At 42.1% G+C, this 16,107-nt stretch overlaps 1 protein-coding gene across 5 annotated transcripts; it reads right to left on the bottom strand.

Moving 5' to 3' along the window:
* Position 1: 1 nt before the first annotated feature.
* PRG4 (proteoglycan 4) lies at positions 2-15,904 on the bottom strand. Of its 5 annotated transcripts, none has more exons than XM_053916277.2 (13): positions 15,858-15,904; positions 15,176-15,274; positions 12,399-12,521; positions 11,043-11,162; positions 8,452-8,619; positions 7,807-7,929; positions 4,256-6,424; positions 3,311-3,388; positions 2,373-2,509; positions 1,925-2,081; positions 1,255-1,449; positions 748-873; positions 2-140 (listed from the first exon to the last, which is right to left on the bottom strand). In XM_053916277.2, exons 1-13 carry the CDS (start codon positions 15,859-15,861, stop codon positions 16-18), a joined length of 3,624 nt encoding a protein of 1,207 aa, XP_053772252.1. In that variant the 5' UTR covers positions 15,862-15,904; the 3' UTR covers positions 2-15. The 5 variants fall into 5 exon arrangements, with proteins under 5 accessions (XP_053772252.1, XP_053772253.1, XP_053772254.1 ...); XM_053916278.1 differs by lacking the exon at positions 15,858-15,904 and adding an exon at positions 15,588-15,759; XM_053916279.2 differs by lacking the exon at positions 12,399-12,521.
* Positions 15,905-16,107: the final 203 nt, after the last annotated feature.

Below are 16,107 nucleotides of genomic sequence, written 5' to 3' on the forward strand. Positions count from 1 at the left end.
TTCTTTTCTTCGTTTTCACTGTCTCTTCCTTTGCTTGTCGGCCTGAGGACAGTTGTACCAGACGTTGGATAGGGTCTGCCCGGAGCGGGTGGTGACGGCTCTGGCTGTTCTCCGAGGCACATCGATGTTGTAGTGTTGATCTGAAGAGAGAAATCGTTTCATTAATTAAACGGAGAAAAGCACTTGAAATTAAAAATAGATTATGTTGATTATTCTGCTCAAAGGCAGTGTTTATCATTTTCTATCAGAAATGTTTCTAATTAATTTGAACTTTCTGACAAAAAGGAAAACAGTTGTCTTGACAAGTTGACCTTTCACCACCTTTTAGTAAAATTAGGTTTAACTCTCATTTTTCAAAGTGAAAATCTGAGAAAACCATGTTAATTTTAAAAATAATATTTTGCTTGTTTTTTTTTTTCCTCCTGTCATTTATGTAGACAGAATAACAGATTTCTGGATTTTTCAGTGAAAAGTGCCTGAGGTAATATAATATAATGAATGAAATTACTTGCTCAGGACCTTCTCTCTGATCTGACGGACCGGGTAATGACGTGGATCTGCGTGACTGTGGCAAGCAGGGCCTCCACTAAATGCCACCCACAACAGAAGTAAAATACTGTCCATAAATACTACAGTTTAACTTCTCACCTTCAGTTACCATTCCACACATGGCCTGTTTGTTTTGATTACATTTGTGTTTCAGAGATTAGAGCACTTCTTTGGGAAGCTATTCGGATTTTAACTCACCCCTAGAAAAGGCGTAGTAATCGTAGCCGTCGGGTTTCCTGATGTTGGGCAGTGATATGGCTGAGGTAACCACGCTGGGCAGTCCTCTCCACAGTGAACCCACTTTCACTTCATCGTGCAGGAAGCCTGCAGGGGATGTTGGGAAGAGCAGCTGTTAGAGTCGGGCCTGGCTGGTCTGGGTTGGCCCTCTCCAACACGGTGCGAAGGCCTACTCCTACCACTGTTTCAAGGGTTACACTTTTGTATATAATGTTGTTGGTAAGAGATACTTGATAAACGGTATTTATTATAATTCACAAACATTCCAGCTGCATTCCTTACCCACACAGAAAAAGAGCGTATTGATCTTTGATCACTCACTGAGGCAAATTGATGTTTCGCATCAATAATAAGTTTAAGTATTAGGGTTGTTTGGTCAGTATCTATATTTAATAAGCCTTACTTTATAAGAAATTCTATTACATCTGTTTCATGTGTAAGAATTTTCAGCACAGTAAGAAGCATTACCTTTGTCTGGGAAACGGACTCTGATGGGCGCGTACTGAATTCTGATGGTGTGCATTTGAGGTCCAATAGCCCGTTCAAAGCGACGTCTCCTGACCTGTGTGGTTTCTCCAAACACGGGATAGTTCACGGCAGGCCTTCGTGCAGCGCACCTTCTGTTGGGTTCCTGTTTATAAGTGTACTCCTGCACTCTGCCACCTGTCATGTGTTAGAAAACCATATGTAAATGGAATTAATTTTAATCCCCCCCAAAAATATGGAAAAGGTCTTCTACAAGGTGGGAGAAACAGTATTTTTCACAAAGGATGCATAGGTATCAATAACAGCAGTTAGTCAAGGGCATTTGAAACTGAGTACTACATCTTGAAATACTTGAATGAATAAAGCCAACAGACAGCATAACTGTGTACTTAACTTTGTGTGAAAGTAAATGATGATGTTCTTTATGTGATGACCAGAAACTCAGGTGAAATTTTGGTTTGCATGTTGGGAGATGTAAATACGTCTTAGTGCCCTCAATTTTTCTTTATTGAAAATTTTTGATCCAGCCTTTAAAGATGTCTTTTGACAGTAAACATTACTCCATTTTCAGTAGTAAGTGAAAATATTCAATAAAATTTTCCTGGCAAATCAATTCTTGAAAGTTGTGTAATGTCGATTATGTAACACATACCTCTCTTAAAAAAATACACAGATTCAGGTCTCTCCTTATATTTAGGTATTGAAAGAGCTGCCACTATTTTTCCATTTAGTCCTCCAAATCCTTTTACAATTTGTTTGGGATACCCAGGGTCTTGTACGTCATTGGTGAAACGCCAGTACTGAGAATCCTGATAATTTAAAAGAGGAAATGATGTTAACAGCTTTGGGAAAACAGGTTAGAAATTTATATATATATATATATATTCTTAGATTTAAGTATAGGGAGAAAGTTTTAACTTCAGTGTTTGAATAAGTTGGCCGTTAATGTTACCAAATTGTGGTTAACTTTTTATTAAATTTTGATGGTAGAAGAGTTCATTAAAATATGGAAATCCTTCTGAAGTGGAGGTCAAGCTGATTTGTCTTTATAATAAAGAATAATTATTTGCTGATTTCTCTCAGAAGGATACTTTTCTTACCTTAAAGAAGAAAGTTTTGCCTTCACAGTTGCACCTAGTAAAAACAGTATCGATGGGGGAGGGGATACCCCAAACTTCAGTAATTCTACGAGGAGGAGGTGGTGGGCTGGATGGATTAAGCATCCAAAAATAATGACCTAAAATTGAAAGCAATAGATCAACCTACAAGCTGAATGAATACTAGAACCTATCCAAAAGAAAGCAAAGTGAAAACATTTTTAATCTTTGTGAAAACATTGAATGGGTTGACAAGCGTTGTCTGACCAGAAGTTCAGTGAGAACTGTGCTGGTGCAGAATGCAGTGTTTGAACACCTCGGAGGGTACAACCTTCTCAAATCTGAAATGTAGCATAACCTTGGAAATATTTTCGTTTTTCAGTTTCTCCAAAAAGAGCCTTCTGACTTTGCGACTTAGAGAAAGTCAATTTTCTCTCAATTTCTTTATCTTTCAGAATTAAGGAGTTACAGTGGAAGGACTACTAAAATCATTTCAGCCTCCACTGAGCAAGCCTGTGACTGAACGCCTTTCAGATTTAGTCTGAGTCTAAGAAAGCAGGACAGGTGACTCATCCACAATGAGTGGGGCACTTGAGTACACACAATCAGGGGGTTATTTTCAAGCACAGTTAGAGCGGGGAAGACAAGTCCCGATGTCATCTGTTTGATAAGAAGGTAAAATTTGAACTAGCCTTTTAATTCCTAAGAGTAGGAAAACTCAGTGTCTTTTCAAGCTCTTTGTTACTCTCATATGTCTAATTTTGTTAATCCAATGATTTTAGTAATTACTCTTCAGGTTTTCCTAAGTTGTGTGAGATAATGTCCTTAATCAGGTTCTCCTTCAGAAAGCTCAACCCAAGCTACCATCTGCTATGGCTTTGGTTCTCATGAACGCCCAGAGCAAAATGATGGGCAGAAAAAGAGGTGTGTGCATAGCTCACCTCGAAATGCAACTAGTGTCCCATTGGCCAGCGTCGTCAGCCCATCTACCGGCTTACCATTGCACAAATTAGTCTCATCTAAAACAAATGAACAAAAAGTTAAGTCAATACAAAATGAGAAAAGGGTTGGCTTTTTTCAATTCCTCCCAGAGTTCCATTTCCTCTGTTCACCCTTTTCCAAGCTCTTGAAGGGTATATAGTTTGAAGTGTGCAAATTCCACAGATGAAAGAAGTGATATATTTCATAATTGTTTTTACTTAAAGGTGATACTATTCAAAAAGTATATAAAAATGAGTGAGAGTCCTGACTGGTGTGGCTCAGTGGATTGAGTGCCGGCCTGCAAACCAAGGGGTTAGTTACTGGATCAATTCCCAGTCAGGTCACATGCCTGTGTTGGGGTGGGGGGCATGCTAGAGGCAACCACACATTGATATTTCTCTCCTTCTCTTTCTCCCTCCCTCCCTTCTCTCTAAAAATAAGTAAAAGCTTTAAAAAAAATTTTTTTAAAGGAGTGAAGAATTGGAATAGGCCACGTTAACTAATCTTCAAGTAAATTATTATTTACTTGATCTCAACATAACATTCCATTTTCCTATTCTGATTGCCCTTTGGCATTGATTTGGAAAAGAACAACACTGCAGATTTTTGCTTTGCGTTGTACTTTCTTTTAAGGATAGACTCCCAATTAAATATTTTTGGCATTCTGTACATTCTCTCTGCCTGTGGACGCACTAAGTTCCTAACAATAGGACATTACTCCATTTTCCAAAGATTAAATAATCTTACTGTGATTAGTCCTCTGCTTACCTGGCGAGAAGCTGTAAAACTTAACAAGTTCAGGGTTCTAGGTAATATACATGATATTAAATCAGGGCATTCCAGTTCTGGCAGAATTATATTAACATGACCAACTCTAAAAAATGAGAGTCACTGATCCTCTTTACCTGAGAGCATGGTGTTGATGCCAATAGCTTGGTTGGGGCCTCTTGCTATGAGATCAGAGCCTGGAATAATAGTAGGAGTTAACACCTGGGGCCTGAGGATCACAAGAGGTTTTTCTCCTTCGGCAGCATTTGCATCTTCGCTGCTTGGATTTTCTTCAACCACTTCTGAACTGGGAGCTCCAGGAGAGCTGGCGGTGGTTGGGGGCGTGGCTTTCCCTGAAGAGGCGGGGTTCAGTGTAGGCACAGTGGATGTAGTCATCTTCGGAGGAGACGGTGTCGGCTTTGGTTTTCTCACTGTCGGTGTCGTGTTTGGCTTTTTGGTAGAAGTGGGTGTCCGGGGTGCTTTGGTTGGATTTGGGAGTTTAGGAGTTATTTTAGAATTAGTAGCTGTATCTTCTGATGTCGTCATTTCTTCGGGTGTATTCATAGATTCTTCAGTCGTAGTAGTTGTCTTTTTTGTTGTAGTCGTCACCTTGGAAGCAGGAGTTGTTTCCTTAGGAGTAACTTTGGATGCTGTCGTGGCATCCTTGGTTGTGGTGGTGGTTACCTTCACAGTTGTAGTAGTTTTTTTGGATTCAGTAGCCTTTTCTTCTGTTGGCGTGGCTGTATCTACTGTTGTACTCTTAGATGTAGCAGTTGTAATTTTGGTTGTGGTCTGCGTGGCTTTTTCTGTTGTCTTATCCTTCACTGTGGTAGTCATTTCAGGTTTGGTTCCTGCAGGAGCCTTGGTTATAGGTACAGCAGGCTCCGTGGGACTGTTTTCCAGAGCCTCTGTTATGAGTTCTTCAGGAAAGTCAGGAGTTGGTGCAGCGGGATTCTTGGGGGGAGTGGGAGAAGTAGAGGCCTTTGAGATGGTTGGAGCAGGTGTCTCAGGAGAAGCTGGAGCAGGTTTTTTGGGGGTGGTGGGTTCAGGCTCCTTGGGGGTGGTCGGTTCAGGCTTTTTGGGGGTGGTAGGTTCAGGCTCCTTGGGGGTGGTGGGTGCAGGCTTCTTGGGGGTGGTGGGTGCAGGCTCCTTGGGGGTGGTGGGTTCAGGCTTCTTGGGGGTGGTGGGTGCAGGCTCCTTGGGGGTGGTGGGTTCAGGCTTTTTGGGGGTGGTAGGTTCAGGCTCCTTGGGGGTGGTGGGTGCAGGATTCTTGGGGGTGGTGGGTTCAGGCTCCTTGGGGGTGGTGGGTGCAGGATTCTTGGGGGTGGTGGGTTCAGGCTCCTTGGGGGTGGTGGGTGCAGGATTCTTGGGGGTGTTGGGTTCAGGTGCCTTGGGGGTAGTAGGTTCAGGCTCCTTGGGGGTGGTGGGTGCAGGCTCATTAGGGGTTGTGGGTTCAGCCTTTTTGGGGGTAGTAGGTTTGGATCCCTTGGGGGTGGTGGGTTCAGGCTCCTTAGGAGTGGTGGGTTCAGGCTCCTTAGGGGTGGTGGGTTCAGGTGCCTTGGGGGTAGTGGGTCCGGGCTCCTTGGGGGTGGTGGGTGCAGGCTCCTTAGGGGTGGTGGGTTCAGGTGCTTTGGGGGTAGTGGGTCCAGGCTCCTTGGGGGTGGTGGGTTCAGGTGCTTTGGGGGTAGTAGGTTCAGGTTCCTTGGGGGTGGTGGGTGCAGGCTTTTTGGGGGTGGTGGGCTCAGGCTTTTTGGGGGTGGTGGTGGGAGAAGGCTTTTGAGTGGTGGTGGGAGTAAGAGATTTGGTTGTAGTTTCCACTTCAGTTGTAGATTTAGCAGAAACTGTCGTGGCTACCAGATCTTTAGTAGATGTTGTTTCTGTACTTCGTGTCTCTTTGCCTGAGGTAGTCTTCTCTTTTGCACTGGTTGAAGTCTCTTTAGTGGTCACAGAAGTCTCCTTAGTTTCAACCGTTGTCTCCTCACTGGCTGTCGAAGATGTCTCTTTGGACGTTTCAGAGGCAGGTGACGGACTGGGTTTAGAATTTGTTGTCACTGTTGTCACCTTGGAGGTCGTGGTAACTTGACTGCGTTGAGTGGCCTTTGAGATGGTTGGAGCAGGTGTCTCAGGAGAAGCTGGAGCAGGTTTTTTGGGGGTGGTGGGTTCAGGCTTTTTTGGGGTGGTAGGTTCAGGCAGGTCCGGACTTGAGGTGGGCTTGAAATCACTGTCCAGTCCACTTCCAGCTTCGTCTCCCACTGGCGGTTCCGGAGCAGGTTTCTTTTTAGGAGCTTGTCTCTTGTTATCTTTTACTGGAGGAAAAAATAACATGTTTTATTTCGGGGGAATTTTCTTGTCTTTAATAATGATGTAAGATCCCCTTCTTATCGCTGACTAGCTTTGTGTCCCTAGGCAGGCTGCCAACTTCTAATATGTCTATTAATTTATTGTAAAATGTTAAATCCTGAAGCTCTCTTATTGGGCTATTTTAGGGCATGAAGGAGATAAGGAAGGAAAGGCACAAGTAAAACTATACAATGAACACATGGAAACAAGGGGCACATTTGAAATTCCAGTATGATCAATTTTCATGTCTTTACGTGAAAGCTCTTGGGCCTTCCCTTTCCTCACTGGTGTAGTCCTCGTTGCTCAGTGCCCCTTCCTGCCTCCTGGAAACCTAGTTCCAACATCTCGTAGACTGTGTGCATCAGTTCCCTGAGAGGCCTCTACAATTACATCCAAGGATGCTCCAGTCCCCCGCATGCTCCCTGCTGAGCCTCATTTCCAAACACAGGGCTGCTGTTCTCTTTCCTCTGCCCAGTCCCAAGAGGTCTGGCGAGGAGACCCTACTTAACAGGATCTGCCATAGTAGCTGCCCCAGGGAGGAACTAGCGCCCAAGGGGCATTTCACTGAGATGAATTCCATTTAACAGACACATGTTGCATTTCCATCGTGCGCAGAACTGTCTGGATGACTCAGAGATTAAAGATCTGGCTATTCAGCTAGAGAGAAGACTTCCGGGAAAATCACAACCACCCGGGGAATAGTTCTTTAAAACTCCAGTATCCAAAATCCAGTATTTCCTGGAGAAAGAGAATGTAGTTTAGAATTTCGGGAAATAACAAGCAGAGCAAAGGGGACCTCTCTTCAGGAGGCAATAGCCTACTTTATGGTTCATTTTCTACTACAGAAAAATCAGCCAGATAGGACACCTAATGTATTAGGAAAATAAAGAAGACCTGTAAAAATGCAGAGAAGAATATTGTCTTTCCCAGAAAGGTGTATGAGAAGTTACTAAATTAGCATTTTAAAGCAGTATATAAAAAGTGTTTGTTAAAGAAGAAATCTGGGGAAGGGAAAATGAAAACACAAGGAAGGTAGAGGAAGAAGAATGGGAAACGGTATCAGGTGGAAGGAACCACAGTCATCTTTGGCGCCATCCTGTGGGTCCACAGTTTCTGTTAAGCATCTTCTTAACCTTTGCTTTAAAGAGCAGTTTCTTAGCTGCTTGGAACTAATTTCCTATAATAAGTTTGCATTGGTATCTTCTAAAATAACTTGCAAAGTTATATACCCGCTCCCCCCGCCCAAATACTGAAACATCCTCAAATCACTCTACCCACACGCATATACTTGTAGGGGATTTATTGTTACGGCATTGATATAGTCTTTGATCTTTATCAATGCTCAAACCTTTGGGTTTCTTCTTTAATTCTTTATTAGCAGCTGAATTTTTGGAAGACTTGAATTTCCGAATACTTGAAGAAGAAGAGGAAGAGGAGGAGGAAGACTCTTGATTTTCAGAAACAGAATGTTCTACAAATCAAATAAAAAGGTTGATCACACCAATTGTGATTTAAAGCAAAAAAGAACCGCCAGTCCAAATACAGTGAAAAATGCTGTTCACTGGTCTATAAGTGTCTGTGTTCTGGTTTTATCAGTAACATGGTCCACTGCCCTTCTAATCTGTCAGTGAAAAGCTAGGCACTTGAGCTTAGCACAGCCACTAGAAATATAACTATAACTTTCTCATGTCTCAGCAGAATGTAATTATTCTGCAAAAAAAAAAAAATCATGGGTTTTTTTTGTAACATTTAGAATTGTTTCTTATGATTATTTTAACCTAGACCCTTACTGGGTTCAGTAAATAAGGAAAATAAGTATCTGAGTAGGGTTGATACTTTAGCTTAAACTTCAACTCCAAACAAGTAAACAAAAAGTGTAATGAGTCTTAAGGACTCAAGGTGACCCTGTTCTATGAGGAGTCTTAAAAGAGCCATCACCTAAAGGTTATTCCTTCTCAGAAACAACCTTTTGTTCCATCTGTCATCTTCCTACCTTCTGTTATTTCCTCTGATTCTATAACTTTCTTAGTCTTCTTCTTGTCTGTGGATTTGGGTGAGCGTTTGGTTGTTGATTTGACGGGCGGAGGTGCTCCTGCAGGCGGAGGGGCTCCTGCAGGCGGAGGCGCTGTCTTTGGAGACGGCGGTGTTGTGGGATTATGCACTGAGGCCAAGCAAGACAGGTGGGTTAACATCTGTTCACACGCGTCAGCACCTTAACTGAGAAAGCCGTGGTGCATCGGGCTTCCAGAGTACACGCTGGTGACCACCAGCGTGGCAGGCTCTAGCCAACACTAATGACCTGAAACCAATGAATTCTGAGGGCACATCGCTATAAAATATTGGTTCCCGAGTGGGCGTAAGTTATGACAGGGAGCAAAGGTGCAGGAGTCAGAAGAATTCCAGTCCCAGGCTCTACCATTGCGACCCTGGGGAAATGGGTGAATCCCCTTGGAACTGCATTTCTTGTTTGCAAACGGAGATGTTTATCTTGGATGATTTCTGGAGGTCTGTGTCTGTCTAAAAATACTCGACTCTCTAAACCCCATCCCTTGGGCCTGCCTTCCGTGATGGTCAAAATAATGACTACTTGTGGGCGGGGAATACGACAATTACATTGTGTTATTTTCATACTCTTCTAAAATAAATGTCAATTTACCTTTCAGTTATTTTTTAATTACAGAAAGTTCTACATGAATATTTCCTCTTGTGAAACTTCCACAGCTTCACGTGATGCTTCTCTCAAAACCTTTCCCCAAGTTACGCAGCTGTTAGGGGTTTCTTCTAAACTTTGTGCCACCCCTCTGCCCACCTCTTTTCCCGTCTAGAAGGGAAGCCACGGTTTGATCATTAGGAACCAGGAGAAAAGGAGAAGGACTTCTGAAAGATCAGACAGCAGAGAACAGCGAGGACGCCCCGGGTGGCAGAGGGTCCTCGTCCTAAATCCAGCTGCACTTACTTCCCAGGTGCCTCAGACCTCTCTCCTGCAGTGTCCTAGAAACGATGACAGCCTCTCTGATCCCTCTTTCCACCCCCCCCAGCAAAATCAACAAGTACTCAGTCTGAGAAAGCGTCCCGCCATGTACTACTAGCTAGGGGTCTTCAGCAAGACACTTAACCACTTGGACTGTTTTCTCACCCACATTCATAGCTGGACAGCTGATCCCTTCCATGCTGAAATGTCAAGATGTTGAAATACACAGATGCCTACAAGCAGGGTCTCTAGCAATCCTGAGACAGCTACGTGGTGAATCACAAGATAATTTGGTTGCTGTTTTTTAAAGTACTGAAGCTCTGGCTGGGTTTTGTTTGTTCGTTCGTTTTGTGGGGGGGTTCCAGATGGGACCCTGGCTATCTTTGAATTCTGTACATGAAGCGTTACCCTCATCAGTTTTTTCCACCGAGTCCTCTAACCTCAGGCAATCTGACCAACCACTTAGTAGCATAAAGCATATTCTTCCTGAACAGGTTCTTCAATACTTCATCACTCTCTAACCATCCTCACTCCCCACCTATCCTCTGCCCGAAATGCATTCTTAATTTTCTGTCTCACAGCCAAAACAATGCTCAGGGCAGTGAGTAAATACGTCCCGCCCACATGGGTCCTTCTGGAAGCTGCAGGAACTCTGCGCTCTGAGGTTTTGATTACAAGGGTGTTGCCTCCCTTATTTTTGGAACGCTTTCCAATGAAAACATTGGACAGTGAAGAAATGTCCCTCCGCTCTGCCGCTAAACAGTTTTCCACCCTGTTTCTCCCCCACCATTTGAAAGAAGCAGGAGGCGCAGCCGTGTTTAAATAAAATGATACGGTTATGCAAACAATGCTTATTTTCACATTCTTCCACAAACACTCTTGTTATAACAAAACAGGCTTTAAGAACGAACATTTGGTAAAAGAAAGGAATCCATTGCTTAAATATATTTTTTAAATCTTGTGGCTTTTTGGTAAAATTCAGAGGGTTTTATTACACTTTCAGAGTACTCCTTCGGACCCTAGAACCAGAGATTTTCGGGTGGGACTGTCACGCACAGGCACTTGCAGAGAGACTCGAGATGGCTGTCAACAAGGTGGAAGGGACATACAGTGGACAGTTAACAAATCCTTGGTACGTTGGTTTGTAAATGTAGTGCCTTAAACTAATTCATAAATTTACTAGTTCAAAGAAGCTGAAAGTGTCGATTCCCTCCTTGCACACACTGAAAAACGTTACTGTCGAAAGCACTGATAGCTCAAAGGACAGTGGACCTTGTGGGGTCTGCACCATTCAGGTGAGACAAGAAACCATCAAGTGATGGAACCCACAACTGAGCCACACCTGAAGAAAAATGCATTTACACTCAGGCCCCGCCCTCTCTGACCCCTCGCCGGCGAGGGCCTGCGCTCCCTGAGCCTGGCTGAGCCAGGGAGCACTGTTGGAAGAGGCTTTCCTTCTTTAGTTCATCTTGAAACAAAGTTACTATGAAATAGCTTATGTGTTAGTAAAATCAAGGCCTCGGAGGCGCTGCGTTAGACATCGTCAGCGGAGATAAGGTAGGCGCACAGCTCCAGCTGCTCCCAGAAGAGCTGGCTGGCCCAGGGATGCTTACCTTCTTCACAGAAAGCTGCATAATCCGGACAGCACTTGCCGTACTTCTTACAGTCCGAGTCACAGTCACACTCCCTCCCTCTTGCAAAGGACTCGAAGCAGCGGCCTTTACAGGAAAGCTCTACCCAGAGCAAAACAAAACATCACAGATTATTGACATGCGGCCACACCCCTGTGTGGAGAGCCGTTGCCCACCTTCTAGCTGACCAGGGCTGCAAAAGCGCCTTTCTAAGGCCTTTATTTAGAATTTGGAACGTGGGTGGTGTCCCAGGTGGAGACAGCCCGAGTAAGAAACGTGGTGGTTCAGGGAAATTCTTCTTGCCCGTCAAGGCTCCAAGAGATAACCCCAATGCTACCTGAGTCATTCGCATGAATGGACAACGGAAGATTGGGAAATGTCTCAATGATAAATCACCGTTCATATGAAAACCCTCCGTCTGCTCTCCTCCTCACACCACTGCTTTGTAATCGATATTATGTCAATTTAATGTTCACACTTTACAACAATATATTCCAAGCGGGCCAATGGTGCAGCTCAAAATTATAATGCAGAGACCTTCGTTCTGGCAAAGAGGGCACAGTGTCGAGGTGGAAGATTTCAGCCGAACCCAGGGCGGGACTGTGTAAGACAGGCCGGCTCATACCAGAAACAGCTTCGGCGAGAGTCCACCGAGGCCCATTCGACACACCTACATAATCACCTACATAACACACACATTGTATGACAGTGTACTTATCAGCTTCACAAGCAAATGCTAAAGCAAAAGTAACTTTGAAGCAATTTTAATTATAATTTTCACAAGCTAAATATGAAATGTTTTTATGTTGACAACAAAATGGCCCAAAACACATTCAAGTGAAATACTATCCACCATTCCTTGAAAATTCAGACCCTTTGGGTATTTACTGAAACTCGTCATTAAACTCTAATTCTTCATCTTTCAAGGGCCATTTTCAGGTAGATTAGAAACACGTCAATATAAAAAAGAACATCAAGTGCTAGACAGACAAGATCATTTTATGTCCGTGCATTCTTCTGATGAAATTACGGAAGGGCTCCACCACTAAGCAACTACATCTGACTACTGTTTACTTACTGACTCTGGAGCCAGAGTGCTAACCCTCTATTTAGACGTTTACTTGGCTCGAATCAAAATTCTTGTGCAAGTTCACACACTGTCAGGCTTCCCGACAGCTTCGACACCCTCCTGAGGCGCAGCACACGGCAACAGGTAGGCAAGTGAAGGGAAAGGCGCTTGAGCAAAACGAAGGGAAGTAGGGTGAACGCAGCACAGCAAGGGGACTCTGGAGGACAGGTTGCGTGACAGAGGAGGGGACAGCGGCTCTCAGGACTTACCCACAGTGCAGACTCTCTTGAAATCGGGGCAGCACTCCATGTAGTGTTGACAGTTATAGTCACAGCTGCAGGGGGTATCTCTAGAATACCCTTCCCCACATCTCCCTGCACAGCTTGACATATCTAAAATTATACAATATAACGTAAACATGGCCAATCCACTTCACAGAAAGGGTGAGGTCTGACAGGACAAAGCCATCTGGGGAGAGAGAATTTTGTCTATTGGGAAAGGTTGGAATTGATAACAATAGGCCCAGGGGATCTTGGCCTGATCATTTATGAGACCCTCCTTATTCTTTTACTAGACTGAGAAGAGCAACACTCTTTGGAAAATCAGTCCAAGTAATAGCCGTGCATCCGTCCCGGGAGGGCGGTGCCAGCTGCAGCTCCATGCTGCTGCTAGGTGATGGCTTGTTGCCAGTATTTGAGCATCTTTGTGCTGGGCACCGAATCATGCATTAGAATAATGCTTATGGTAATGTTGTCAAGAGATATGGTTACCTCCTTTTTTAGAGGTAGGAAAGCCGAAACATTGAAATTTTAATAATTTGCTCAAGGGCACCCAGCTAGTGAGTAGATCCACTATGCATGTATTACAGTTCTGTTACTTATTCAAATTGACCTCTTCCGCTCTCAGAAGTGTCCTGATTTGGATGATTGAATTATATGGCCCTCTTAAGTCAACAGCCCATCTAGAACTGGATGTGTATGATTCTGAAGCCCGACTTGTTCCAGCCAATCACAGTGCCTCTTATTTTTGATGAGTTTAAAGCAAGCTGGTTACACCAGCTCTAACTTTCCTAGGCTTCCTTTTTCATTTTTTTAATTGGTGGGGATGACTGGGTTCTTTAAGTGTCGGGGGATTCAGATGGTTACAACCACTGCCAAATAGATGACTATTGAAATAGCATCTAGACATCAATACAAAGGTCATGAACAGAGTTCTTCTGGGTGAAACAAAACAAAAGCATAATTATCCTCATATATATTTTCAAAGTCATTTGGAAAACACCTAGAGAACCTCCCTGAGAGATGACCACAGGTTTCTTCTATTAAATCAAGTAACTTTTAAAATACAGTGTAAAGATAAAGCCATCCTCTTCTTGACACAAGACTTTTAAAAGTGATCAGTTTAAATTCTATAGTAAATATTTGACCATTGGATTGAATCTTATGCAGAAGAAATCAAGTCACCAATTATTGTATAAGACAGTTCAAAACAACCAAATCCATCTCTGGAGTAGAAATTGGCAGGTGCAATGTCTTAAATCCATAGAGAGACGTGGAAACACACTGAAAAATATCTTAGAATGATGAGTCCAGGAGAGTTAAAGTCTTAATATGCAAATAAAACAGCAAATACTAGGACAAGTTTCAGAAGTTTTTGCATACATATGCGCAGAATACACACAGAAAAGCATAAATAGCATGTGTATATAAATACATATATATAAAGAAAAAAGGAATGGGAAGAGGTTGAGAAAAAGGCATAAATAGCGTGTGTGTATGAACACATATATAAAGAGAAAAGGGAATGGGAAGAGGTTGAGAAAAAGACATAAATAGCATATGTATATGAACACATATATATAAAGAGAAAAGGGAATGGGAAGAGGTTGAGAAAAAGACATAAATAGCATATGTATATGAACACATATATATAAAGAAAAAAGGGAATGGGAAGAGGTTGAGAAAAAGGCATAAATAGTGTATGTATATGAACACATATATATAAAGAGAAATGGGAATGGGAAGAAGCTGAGAGGGCAAGACAAGCAGACAAGACAACATCAGAAGGTTCTTCTGTCACAGTTCGCAGATTTCTGGAATAGGAAATCAAATGTCTTTACAGGAAAATTTATTTTCATAGGTTAAATGTCTGTCCTACTCTTGCTATTCATTTTAACAACTGGTTTTAAATGCATTTACTTAGAGGAAAGCAAAACCATTTCAGTGAACAAGCGACTCTGTTACGAAGGAAGGGTGGATTAGGAAATGCCCCCAGTGTGGGGAACCCTGTAACTTTATTCTGAGAGCACAGGAGTGTCTGGAGGTGCCCGGACAGTCATCCTTCCCTCACGAAATGTTTGTGTTTGCTTTGGTGCATTTCCATCTCTTCTTATCTAAGCGGTTCCCTCAGGTTCGTGATAATTTTAATTATTTTACTGGAAATGTCTATTTTATCAATGTGATTTCACCATAACAGCCGTGCACCTAAGACCCAGTGACATTCCCATCTGGGTAAGTCCATCTGTGGATGAACGGTCCTTATAAGGAAGAGAGAGCATTTTCAAGATTAATAAAATGCCATTTCAAACCTTGCAGATGTTCACTGCAGCATGATATCTACATTATGCCAAAGTAAGGTATTTATCAATAATTTATTTTAGGTAAGAGATTAAATTTCTTTGTAAACACATGGATAAGAATTACATGCTAGTAAATACTGTTCTTATCAGTTTATCAGGTAATACTGTGTCCTTCCAGCAACATCTGTATATTTTTTAACTTTTGGGAGAAGCTTGGGAATAATGAGTACAAAAATATTCTATAGGAAAGCTCAAAACATCTCGAAAAATTTTGTAATCCAGGGGAAAAATTGAAAATTTCAAACTGCTTATAAATATGTTCCATATGTTTTACATGATTATAAGTTTTTATTCTGCATTGCACTTAAACAATACACATTTTTAGAAATTTCTTTTGTTGTCATAAAAGTCAGAACTGAATGATCAGCCATGTTTGTGGAATAAAACTATTTTTCATAGTTAAGGTACCTTGAGAAGAAACTTGCTGAATCAAGAAAACAGAAAGCAGCAACAAGTACACGGGAAGCATTTTCCACTCCATGGTTGTTCTCAGGTACTGAGCCTTTGCTGAAAAGAAAAAAAAAGTATCAGAAAACGACTCTTTTATCTCACCACTAGTTTATGTCTGGGCTGCATAGAGTGTCTCAGTAATTTTAAAATGCAATTTGAAGATAAAGCCATCCCCTTCTTGAAAAAAGACTTTTGCAAGCAATCAGCTTTAATTCTCTAGTAAATATTTGACCATTGGATTGAATCTCATGCAGAAGAAATCAAGTCACCATCTCAATCATGTTATTGAACATTATAATTCTTTAGCGTTCCCCCCCAACAGAATACAAACTTATCTTAAAACTCTATTCAAATTAAAGCACATACTTACAATGCAAAGTTTAAATCCTGTCTTGGGGGTAAAATAGCCAGCTTCAGTAAAATTTAATTTAATAAACACAGGAGTTAGAATTCCAACTTTCCCTTAACTCTCAATATAAATTTACAAGCTTCCAACAGGTGCATTGCATAAATGTGAGCTTTTCCAAAACTTCCTGACTGCTGTCCTCACAAATCTTTTTCAAATACCTTTAATAAGGTTTACCTCTATTGAACTGAAAACGCATTTCATTCCACGAAGCAAGTTAACTTTGACACTTACCCATAAAAGGTTAGATGAATTTCTCCAATGTCCTGGAAGTCTTATATATCAGTGCAAATACATTGAGATGAACCAATTAGTCCAAAGGTTAGACAAAATCAACAGTGACAGCCTATGAAATCAAACTTTCCTCATTTCTTGGAAGAGAGCCCAGACGACTAGACTTAGGCAACATCTGGAAAACACTTCCATTAAGAAAAATGACTACTACAAAATAAATTTAGATTTATTGGCCCAAACACTTCTAATT

This window comes from Desmodus rotundus, chromosome 12 (assembly GCF_022682495.2).
Source record: "Desmodus rotundus isolate HL8 chromosome 12, HLdesRot8A.1, whole genome shotgun sequence".
NCBI classification, from domain to species: Eukaryota; Metazoa; Chordata; class Mammalia; order Chiroptera; family Phyllostomidae; genus Desmodus; species Desmodus rotundus.

What these genes read in the sequence shown, in the direction of transcription:
- PRG4 (XM_053916277.2), bottom strand. An exon ending in CAAGAGAGTCTGCACTGTGG is followed by an intron (nt 11,163 to 12,398) that starts GTAAGTCCTGAG and finishes TGCTCTGGGTAG; the next exon opens with AGCTTTCCTGTAAAGGCCGC. An exon ending in CATCAACACCATGCTCTCAG is followed by an intron (nt 3,389 to 4,255) that starts GTAAAGAGGATC and finishes CATTTGTTTTAG; the next exon opens with ATGAGACTAATTTGTGCAAT.